At 41.3% G+C, this 11,741-nt stretch overlaps 1 protein-coding gene across 2 annotated transcripts in view; it reads right to left on the reverse strand.

Moving 5' to 3' along the window:
* The window catches only part of C7H6orf89 (chromosome 7 C6orf89 homolog), a 48,320-nt gene extending 37,031 nt beyond the window's left edge, over nucleotides 1-11,289 (reverse strand). The window contains exon 1 of one of the 2 annotated variants that reach the window (XM_036769201.1): nucleotides 10,997-11,289. In XM_036769201.1, coding sequence (XP_036625096.1) covers nucleotides 10,997-10,998 — 2 coding nt within the window. In that variant the 5' untranslated portion in view covers nucleotides 10,999-11,289. The remainder of the gene's footprint in view (nucleotides 1-10,996) is intronic. The other variant, XM_036769202.1, reaches the window with a different exon arrangement.
* Between the last annotated feature and the right edge of the window lie 452 nt (nucleotides 11,290-11,741).

The following is an 11,741-nucleotide window of genomic DNA, read 5'->3' on the forward strand; positions in this document are numbered from 1 at the left end:
CAGGGTATGACTGCTTGTAGAGTAGAGAGTACTTTGTTCCACGTTTGAGGTGATGCACTGTTGTTTTCAGAGCTATTTCTACACAGCAAGCTCTGCCACACCAGTGCTCCTCCCCCTCCAAGAACTGCCAACCCAAACCAAGACTCAGATCTTAAGCAGGTTCTGCACTCCTGCTCTGATCTGCCACTTAATTCCTCCCACCAGATGGGCCTGGGGCCAACAGCAACTGCAGCTGTAGTTCTGTAGCTGCTCCACCTCTGCTGGGGGGGGAGGGAGGGCGGGAGGCGGGGGAAGGAGGGAATAGCCAAACCTCCAACTCCTTTCATTCTGTCCCCCGCAGGTTTTCCCACTAACCTTCTCTGGTATCTTTGGTGTTTGTGGGTTAAGAAGTCTGGTAACTGCCACAGCTCACTGATTCATGGTGCTAGGGCCTGTTTCACCCGGCTCCTGGTCTGGTTGGTCAAGGTGCAGTCCACGCTGGGCTCTGCTCGGCTCTGCTCCCAGCTCCATGTGTGATAGACCTTACCCAGCGACCATCCAGGCTGTCCTGGGCTGGAGTCCTGCTTCCCTCTGTTATTTTGTGATTCTGCAGTTCTAGAATTTGTTCAGAGCCATTTTTTAGCGGTGTTTGGAGGGTCCTGGGTGAGAGCCCTAGGCAAGTCCCTGCTTTCCAGCTGCCTTCTTGGCTCCACCCCTAAACTGGAGATAATTAACAGAAGGAAGGCACTAGCGTGAAGGGGTAACAGGAAATAAGGGGACGCCAGGAGATGCAGATGAGGAGCGAGAGAATTCCAGTGAAAATACCCAGAATAGAGAGGCATTCTTGCACAAGGGACCAGTGTCAGTGGGCTGTAAATTATGTGGAGAACAAGTAAAGTGAGAAGACTAGAAGCACGAAGGGACCAAGTTAAGAGTTTTGTCCTACAGAACACACCAAAAATCAAAATAGCATGTCTTCGTTTAAGGAGAATACTGAAAAGTAACTACTACAAGAAAAGGTCTCTGCCAAGATAGAGAAGCCATCAGTTCAATAAATGATGCAGTGAAAAGAGCAACAGACTGATTTGGGAGACTTACATCAGCTCTGCCATTACTATGTGATCTCAGGGAAATCACTTAACCACTGCATTCCAGTCTATGTAAAAAAAAAAAAAAGTTTAAGACTAGATGACTTCTAAGTTTTCTTCCAGTTCTATTAACCCACTAATCTACTCTAATCAAAAGTAAACTAATTAATATGGAGAGTACTGTTTGATCAACTGGTATGATTATTTAGCTCCATACTGAAGGTTCCATAAGATTCAAAAGTCTAAGAGAAGTCAGAGTGGTTCTACAAAATAACGAATCCTACACGGTAAAGAATTGTCACAGGACAGTTTCATGTACCAAGTTTTCTTTTCTAACCATGACATATGTTTCTGCCAGTAATAGAAGAAAAAGTGATTATTAATATTAAAGGGAAGATTGACTAAAACAAAGAGGGATATTAAGCAAACTCTTGGCCGGTAACTTCCAGATTACATGCCTCGGGCTTTTCTGCAAACATGACTCCTAACCAGAAGAGGGCACTTTGTAGTTTTCTAAGTTAAAGGAGAGAAGGTATGAAGGAGTAAGGAGGGGCTACTTAGGGAGAGGGTTTCCCCTTCTCCAAAAAATAAGAACAGAAGGCATCATAAACCAGCAGGGAAGCTTTGAAAGTTACCTGCTGAACTTATTCTATTTATCGTAATTAAGAAAAGCAAGATTTATGTAAGAGATTCTCAGTTTCACAGGCATCCCACTCCTACAACGTATATGAAAAACCTCATTACATTTGGTGCATATGTTCATAATAGAATTTTTAAAAAGCTTAAAGATGGTAGATCTGACATTTCTAGTAAACTGATTTCACCTGCCTACACATAGTAGCAAATTTAAATTGAATTTAAATTAAAGAATAAGAAACTAAAGAATGAGGCAAACAATCTGGACTGTCAGTATGGTTACATATGTACCTACATAAATAGTATGACACAGTATGACACAATGAAGTTTTCCCTTCTTCAACTGAAGAAGGCTTTCGATTAACCACGATCCCAAATGCAAAATAATGTTTTAATACTTGGGAAACAGCTGCACAAATTGTGGCTGAAAATATACGAATGCAACGTAAACTATGATCTCATAAAAATAATAGATACGCAGAATTCAAAGTCAAATGGCAAGAACTATACGAAATGATGTAAAGAAAGCAGAACTAAAAGAATAAGTACAATGACAACCTTACAGATCAAGATAACAGTAACTGCAACAAAACTTCAAGTGCACAAAAAATAAGCTGAGAGGGGTTCCCAGAAACAATCAGGTCATTACTGTCTTGTTAAAGGTAAAATATCCATATTTTGCTTTGTATTCAACAGTCTGCAAGTAACAGACATTTTGGGCTACATCATTTCTAATACCTTTTTGTTCTATCTGAATACATATATTTGTTAAACTGAAATAGCCTCTATCTTGAAGGGAAGAAGAGGAGAAGGTTGGGGGAGGGGGGGAAGAGGGCTGTTACTCTCTCTCTATTTTGTGGGTTTTATGCCAAGACATAGGATGAGAGGCTCCTGAGAGACACTATTTAATAAAATACTCAAGAAAATGCTCTGTGCTTATATAATTTTCATCCCAGAATACTTTGTACTAATTTAAAATAGTAAATTTATACGAATATACTTTATTACCAAGCTGTTACAATCTCTAGGGTAGAAAATATTTCCAGTTTGGTAGTAGCAAAAAAGAGGCTTAATAGGTGAGGTATTTATTAACCTTCCCCTAGAGCACCTTTTCATGTGCTTTATGAAATTTCAGAGCTCACAAATAACTAACAGCATGTGGCTTTTGAGGGTAATAAGCTAAGTGACAGTCAACTTAGAAGTTTAGGGAATTTTGCCATGGTGCGAAGGCAAGCAAAAGAGAGGGGAATACACTAATACAGAAGGCCCCACGTAAAGTCTTTGAAACTACAGGAACTGATTATTTAAGGTCAGATAGGGAAAAAGGTAATGGCACAGGTCTGATTGCCAAACCACACCTTTAGTTTTCATTCCAAAGTTCAGAAATGGATGGTATTCTTTTCTTTTTTTTTGTTTTGAGGGGGGAAGGAGGAAGGCAGGGCAATTGGGGTTAAGTGACTTGCTCAAGGTCACACAGCTAGTAAGTGTGTCAAATGTCTGAGGCTGGATTTGAACTCAGGTCCTCCTGACTCCAGGGCCAATGTTCTACTGACTGTGCCACCTAGCTGCCCTGGATGGTATTCTTTAATTTAAAATAAAATCTATAAATGTATAATGTATAAATTTCTGACAGTGATAAGCAAGGGACTGATTATTCACACTGTAAAAGAACACTTTTAATAGAAGCTCCCCTAATGCATTTACGTACCTGTTGACAGCTTAAAAACTATTTATTTGAGAGGAAAGAAATTTAAAGTATGTTAGATGTAAAATACTGAAAATCATCCAGAAAAAAGTGAAATATTGGTTGACAATAGCTTTTAATAATAATAATACATCCAGGAACTGAGTGTTGTAAACTAAAAATAAAAATCTTAATTAAAAAAATAATAATACATCCAGAACAATCATAACTATATAGTCATAGGCATTCTGTCCAGCCCACAAGAGACATGTGGTACTATAAAGATACAGAGATAGAGATATATATGTGTGTTTATATACATATGTACACACACACACAATGTTTAAAATGACATCTAGTTTCACCATAAACTTTAATATTATACTTGGAAAATGCATTGATTGGACAGAGAACCAAGAAAACTGGGCTTTACCTCCAGCTCTGGAACACAGAAACAGAGGATTTTTTTCTCTGGGGGCAAAAAGTTTTGTTTTAGTTAAGGGAGGAAGGGAGCAGCAGCAGCAGCAGACAGGGGAGGGTGAGTGTTTAAGAAGGAAAGGCAGCTCTCAAAACTGTCTGACCACAGGTGCTGTTAATTATACATCAGTCCCTACCCACTCCTGCTTATCCTGCAGCCCCACTTCTCTGTCCTCTATTGGGGCCTGCGTTCTCCCTCAACGCTAAGAGCCAGCAGGTGGTGAGGCACAAAAGCTAGGACGTCATCCCCCTCTCCCTTCTCCACCATGGCTCTTGGTGCAAAGTCCTGAAAAAGTCCAAGAAAAGGCACCTAGGTACACAAATATTCATAGTAGCATTATTGATGCTAACAAAAATCTAGAAAACAAAATACATGCCCAATGGATGAGGAATGACTGAACAAATGTGGTTTGTGAACGGAGAGAAACATTTACTGTGCTGTAAAATACAATGAACACAAAGAATTAGGAGGAACATGGAAAGATAGCCAAGCCAAAGAACAATATGTGATTACAACAAAGTAAACAAAGATAAAGATAAAACAAGAAAACTCAAGTCAAACAAGGGACAAAATCTGTCCTAAGAAAGCCCCAAATGAGGTCATGAAAAGTCAGACACTATTGAAATGACAGAACAACAAAAATGTGCCAGGCACTGTTTTAAATATTATAGATACAAAGAAAGGCATAAGGCAGTCCCTCCCCTCAAAGAGCTCACCGTCTAACAGGGGAGATAACACACAAAAAGAAGCTGAAAAGGGGAGTGGAGGTTACCCAACACAATGGCATAATGAAGCCATGCAAATGGCATGGTAAATGATCTAAGGAGATGAGTTTATGAGGTGATTTCATCTTGCAGAATGACAAGTCTCTGGTTATGGAGAAATCCAAGAAAGAAGCTCAGTAGAAAATGATGAGGATTCCCTGGGTACCATGCTTAAGTGGTGGGGGAATCTGGGAGGAGCTCTCCAATGTTCTTCCTCCACTCTCTCCAATCAAAGGGAGGTAAGGGGTCCAGGAGGAGGTCAGTTCTCTTGTTACAACTTTCAAGAAATCTCAAGAAATTGACATGTGCATGGAAGACATCTTGTTGAAAGAGAATATTTTGCTCTATAGAATCAAACGATATTTTATTGTCAACTAACAGTAAGTACAGGGCAATCTTGTATTCTGTATCATTTTCAGCCAATTGGGTAACTGAAAATGTGTTGTTGTGGAATATTGTTTGCAAAAGTCTGTATCTGCTCTTTCTCAATCCTTCAAGGATATCCTTGAAGCAAGTATAGGTAATTTTCAAAAAGATTTTGTAGAGATGAGGAAATTGATAGAAGGATATCCTTCCTTTAATGGAATAGACATATTCCAAAAAAAATTAAACCTATTTTCTCACTAATTCTCATGAAAAGAAAGATGTCTTCTGCTGCAAAAAGTTTTGGTCTCTGTATATGACAAACAACATTCTAAAATGTTGTCCATAGCCTTTACAGAATCACGAAGAACCGAAGAGATGTTTCAAGACTAGAGAACGTTGTTCCAATTTTCCAAAAGGCCAATAAGCTTGCTCCACTCCAGGCAAACTTCTAAAACAGATTATTATTTTGGATGGCTTATAAACATTTAAAAGGGGGAATCATAAGGGCTCAACATGGGGTCATTAAGAACAAGTTATGGAAAGCTAACCTTTTATCATTTTTGGACAAAATTACTAACCTTCTAGAGGTGTTTGACATAGCAGATAGTCCTTACAGTCATAACAACCTGGGTTCAAATTCCACCTCTAACACATAATGACTGTGTGACCCTGGACAAATCAACTCAGGGTACAAGTCACTCAGGGCTCTAAGCAAATCTCAAATATTCTAAGTTGAGCAAAAGATTCTGATCTGCAATGGTAGAATGAGTTTTCTCACCCATGAGTTCCCTAAAGCAATTAAATCAGAGGTCTTGTAGAAGGCTAATAAGGCTTTCCTCTAATAAGAGGAAAGGAATGTTGTAGGTATAGCATATCTAAATTTTCACAAAGATATCTCATAAAGTTTCTTATGGTAATCTTGTGGACAAGATGAAGAAATATAAGCTAGAGGATAATACAATAAGGATAGAAGACAGATTTCAAACTGTCTGAATGACTGAAAAATATTTTATTACAATAGATTCAAGTTAACTGGGAAGTGGTTTCTACTCAGACCTGTTCTGATCACCAATTTTATCAATAACTTTGTAGAGATACTGATGGCATACTGACAGCATTGAAACGAATTTAATCTTGGACTACTTTAACAATACAAAGTGATATTTATCCAGTGCACAGTATCCAGAACAAGGGAGGTCATTGTCCTGTTTTCTGTGATAGCCATATAACAAAGTGTTATGTTTAGTTCTGGGCACCAGATTAAGCAACAATAATATACTGAACTATGTTCAGAAAAGGACAATCAAGATGTCAAAGGCACTCAAAATATTGTCATGTGGGAGAAGACTAAGAGCAGATATGGTCAATGTTTTTAAATATCTGAAAGGTTATCCTGTGGAGAAAAAAGAATTAGACTTATTCTGTAAGACTTCTGAAGGCAGAACTAAGACAAAAATTAAAGGAAGACAGATTTCATCTTAATATAAAGATTAACACACTGACTAGAAATGGAACCACAATGGCCTTTTTAAGACCCTCTACAGTTGGAGGTGTTCGAATGGACTCTACTTCATGGAGGAGTACTTCATATTCCTTTGTTGGGAGGAATAAAAAAGATTCTTAATTTAATAAACAGTTGTGCTAGATAACTTCTAAGGTCCATTTCAATCCTTGTGTGAGCTGAAGAGGCATTATGATGTAGAAGAAAGAGTACTCTCAATGAAAGTCATGAAAGATTTCATCCTTGGTCTGGAATGTATAACCCTAAACAAGTCATTGAACTTTACATTCCTCAGTAAAATGGGGATTATACTTTTTCTGCCTATCTTATAGGAAAGTGATGAGGAAAGTGCTTTGTAAATATTAGCGCCCCTTAGAAATATGAGCTATTGTTATTCTATGAATAGAGTAAATATGTTTTCTCTCCACCATTTAAGATCTATTATAACCTTGAGATAGCAACTTTCATTGTAATTCTTTTACTGAAGATACCAATTAGAGGCAGCTTCACTAAGGGTTAGGAAGCCAGCCTTAGAATCAGTAAGACCTGAGTTCAAGTCCTCTGCCACACACTGGCTGTGTAATGCTGAACAAGAATCATATTTTCAGTGCTCCAGGCAACTCTGTCAAGACTAGCAATTACAAAACAGGTATAGGCTCCGCATTGGTACAGGAAATTCCTTTCCTAGAAATCCAAATATCGATGAAATCACAGGTTCATTAAAAAAAAATCATTACCTAAAATCTTAATGAAGTAAGGCTTTACCATTCTCCCCTCAATATCATATTCATTGTGTTCAGAGGCAAGTATGGTGTAAAAGAGGTCTGGAATTTGGAAGTGGAGGATCTAGGTTCAAATCCTGGCTCTGCTACTGACTAAGTAGGAGACCTTAGGAAAAGCACCTCCCTGGAGCTCAGTCTGCTCAGCAATAAAATGAAGGGATTGGAATAGATGACTTCCAAAGTACCGTGCAGCTAGAAATCCATGATCCTGTGATATCACACTTAAGGAGAATAATTCTGATAAGACTTTAATATGACATAATAGTAGTCCATGAAATAAAAATAATCCAATCATAGTCAAGGAAATATAATGTAGTAGAAAGAGTACTGCATTTAGAGCCAGAGGACCAAGGCTCAAATCTTAGCTCCCCTACTTATTAAGAATACGACCTTAAACAAGTTAACCCTGCCAGACCTCAGCTACCTTATGTGTAAAATGAGGGGGTTGGACTAGATCAGGGAGTCTGACAAGTTCAGGAACTTGTTTTTTAAATATTTTGATAATTGTATTTAATCTAATTGGTTTTCTTTGTGATCTCACCTATTATATGTATTTAAAAACATTATTCGGAGGGGCCCATAGGCTTCACCAGACTGCCAAAGGGGGCCATGACTCAAAAAAGGCTAAGAACCCCTGGCCTAGATTAATTCTAAGATCTGGTGCTACTCTAAATCTTATGATATATATGCTCACAGATACCTCTGACTTCAGATCATATATGCCTCACGTTTTGATAATACAGGATTCATGCCCCAAATTTCAGTAATTTGTCTAAGATTTTTTGTGAATAATAAAACCACTTTAACCTTTCTAACTTTATTTACATCCATAGTGGTTTTTCATTTATTTTGTCTATTTCCAAATTACTTAAGTTCACCAGCATCCTTTTTGACCTTTCCCCAACAAAACCTGTAGAATTACAGTGAAGCAGAGATAGAAATGGCCTGAAGTCCAGAAAGACCTTTGTCCATGTTCCACCTCTGACTGACACATACTGGCTGTGAGACCCTGCACAAGTCACTTAACTTCTCCGTGATCTAGGTAACTCTAAGACTATAAGTGGAAGGAGAGGTTCAGACTTGCAAAAGAAGGTTTCCTCATCCAGGAGTGCCCTATAACAATGAAAGCAAAGGCCCAGCCCCTCTCCCTCTCCCTAATCGAAGCATATAAAAGGCCTGAAAGAAACAGATGGAAAGTCTCCCGAAGAATTCACAACCCAGCAGTGGCTAGTATATTATATAGAATATATAATAATATATATAGTGTGTACATAATATGTTATATATAGTAATGCAATATATATTATATAGTATTATTTAATTCTTTTCCCAGTCTAATTTTAAGTAATCAGTGTTGCCCTTAAAGGGTAATAGAATGTCAAAGCTGTTTATAATCAAAGAAATGCTGTTCTGAGAGTCTACTGGGTTATAAGAAACTGTGCCTCCTAGTCTTAAAATAGCAGCCAGAGATCCCCAAATTCTGCACATTAAGGAAGGAAGATCAGTTGATTGTGAAAATTCAAATTCTCAATAAATGAGCGCACACTGACCTTTTTTTGTAGAATGATGCCTGCTCATGAGGGCTGGGCCCTTACACTCAAATTAATTTTAAGTGATTGATTTTCTGTCTAAGTAAGCATGATGTCTATCGTACATTTTTCCAATTTTAATCTGGGAACTATTAAATATAACTTCTCCCCTTCATCCATGTGTCACCTGCTAACTGTGGGTGTCCCCCAGGGCTCTTTCTTGGGCCTTCTTTTCTGCTTCCTCTGTTTTATTTCACTTGGTGATCTTATCAGCTCCCCCAGATTAAATTATCATCTCTATGTTAATGATTATCAAATGTACTGATCCAGCCCTAACTTCTCTGCTGACTTCCAGTCCTACACCTCCATATGTCTACTGGACATCTTGAACTAGATAGCTTGACCTGGATGGATCTTTACCTCAATGAGTCCCTACCCCCCACCCTCCACCCCTCCCACCATCTTCCAAACTTTCCTATTCCTGCTGAGGGCACCATATCCTTTGGATCACTCAGGTTCACAATCTAGGTGTCGTTCTCTGCTCCTCTTTCTAACAGCCCCTCCCCCATATCCAATCTGATGCCAAGGCCTGCTGATTCTACCTTCACAACATCTCTCACACAGGCACCCTCCTCTCCTCTGACACTGCACCAATCTCACGCCTGGACTATTCCAATAGCCTGCTGGTGGGTTTGCTTGCTACAGTCTCTCCACTTTGATCAATATTCCGCACTACTGTCAAGCGCAGGTCTGATGATGTCACCTTCCTGCTCGATACACTCCAATGTCTCCCTATCACATCTAGGATAAAATATAAAAACCTCTGTCTCACGTTCAACCTCAACCTTTCCACCATCCCCTATGCATCTTGGGATCCAATGATGGGCATCCTTGCTGTTTCTGAACAAGACAACACACGGCCTGACTGCTGACATTTTCGCAGCCTATCCCTCTTTGCCCAGAATGCTCTCCCTCTCCTCCTCTCTACCTCCCCGGCTTCCTTCAAGTCCTAACTAAAATCCCACCTTCATCAGGAAACCTTTCCGATCCCTCTTAATTCTGGTGCCTTCCCTCTGCTGATTATTTCCAATTTATCCTGTACACAGCTTATTTGTCTCCCCCACATGGACAAGCTTCTTGAGAGCAGGGACTATCCTTTATCTTTTTTTGTAACCCAAGCACTTAGCACGGGGCCTGGCACACAGCAGGGCTTTGGGTCTGTAAGAGGTGACTGCAGCCCAATGGTGTTTACAAAACAGACACACATCTGTGAGTACCAGGGTCTGTCTAATTTCACACTGGAACAATAATTTGGAAAAAATAGCCCATTCTCCTTTTCCGCTTCCTGGCAATGACAAATCTGACAACGTGCGCTGCTTCTTAAACACCACAACACATCTGGCAGTTATTGTCGTGGCTCAAAAAGATACTTGCAAGTTTTAAGTTTTATCTTGTAAATAAATAGTATTCTATTCCCCGCTGAAGTCGGATACCTTGGGTAACATACACAAGTCTTTATTAACAACATATTGGCCAGGACTGCCATTTTTATAACAATTACGGGAAAACGAATTTAAAGCTCTGCCCCGTGGAGCCAAGGGAGGAAATGCTCCCCCCACCCCCCATCATCTTGAGAACACAAGGAAACGCGGACTTCATCACAGTCACCCATGGATCTGCTCTGTCCCGGCTCTGCAGTCTCCAAAGGGAACTCGAGAACAGCACTGATCCCACACGTCTCCTCTCCCGCTGCCGAGGGAAAAGCGGGTGGTGGAAGAATGACCCCTTCGGGTGAAGCAAATGACAGCGGGGAGGAAAAGAGGGGGAGGGGCGAGGGCACTGGGAAAGGCTGTCAGAAGGACCGGGAGCCGCGGTCTGGGGCGGAGGGAATAGACAATTAAGAGAGGAGGGAAGGGAGGTCGCCCGAGGGAGCAGAGGGAAAGGGATGCGACGCTATTACAAGATGGGGGAGGGAAGGCGAGGCTGACAGGAGGGGGGAGGGGCAGCCGTTGGAGGGGGAAGGAGAGGGGGAGGGGCGGGCTGAGCCGGGTCAGAACGAGGCCGGGCAGGGGGTGGGGAGCGGTCTCTTTCCTCCCCCCAACCCCTCGCCCCATTCTCCCACCCTCCCACGTTACTGCCCTCTCCTCCCCCATCAGAGCTCAGGCCCCGCCCCCGGCGGTCTCACTTACATACAGAGCCCCGCTTCAGCCCGCGCCCCCGGGGCTGCCTCCTGCCTCGGGGGACTGCGGGAGCCTGGAGAGATCGCCCGGGCCGCTTGGCTGGGAGGCCCGCCCCCCCAGCAATTTCCGGCTTCCACTAGACTTCCGGTCGCGCGACCGGGATTCAGCCACCATTCCCCTCCAGCTCTCCCTTCCTGCGAACTCGCCCTCCTTCCCCGGCCGCCAAACGTCCGCACATTCAAGGAAACAAAAAATGGCTTCTTGCGGTAACGACCCGCCCTGCGGGTTTTGGCGAGAACTGCGCGTGCGCGAGTGACCACCCTCCCCTCCTCTATCACCTCCCTCTTAGGTAGGGGCCTTAGGAGGGGGTGACCCTGGTGAGGGTGTTGGCAGAAGCGTTTCCAACAAGGAGATTAAAATCCACCAAAAGCCATTCCCCGAGAGATAATGGGTCTGAGAATGCAAGCAGTTCTCAAAAAAAGAATTACGGGTTATTAGCAAGCGTATGAAAGAACGTCCTAAACCACTAATAATAAGAGAAATGCAAACAAAAACAACCCTGAGGTTTTCCCGACATGCTCTGCAAACTGACAAAGAGAACAAAGATGATTATGGGAACATTGAATGTTGGAGGGGTTGTGGGAAGATAAATGCACTGATACATTGTTGGTGGAGTTGTGCATTAGTACAATCATTTTGAAAAGCACTTTGAAATTGTTACAATGTTCAGAACGTTTGATCTAAAGATTCTATT

This window comes from Trichosurus vulpecula, chromosome 7 (assembly GCF_011100635.1).
Source record: "Trichosurus vulpecula isolate mTriVul1 chromosome 7, mTriVul1.pri, whole genome shotgun sequence".
In the NCBI taxonomy this organism is placed as follows: Eukaryota; Metazoa; Chordata; class Mammalia; order Diprotodontia; family Phalangeridae; genus Trichosurus; species Trichosurus vulpecula.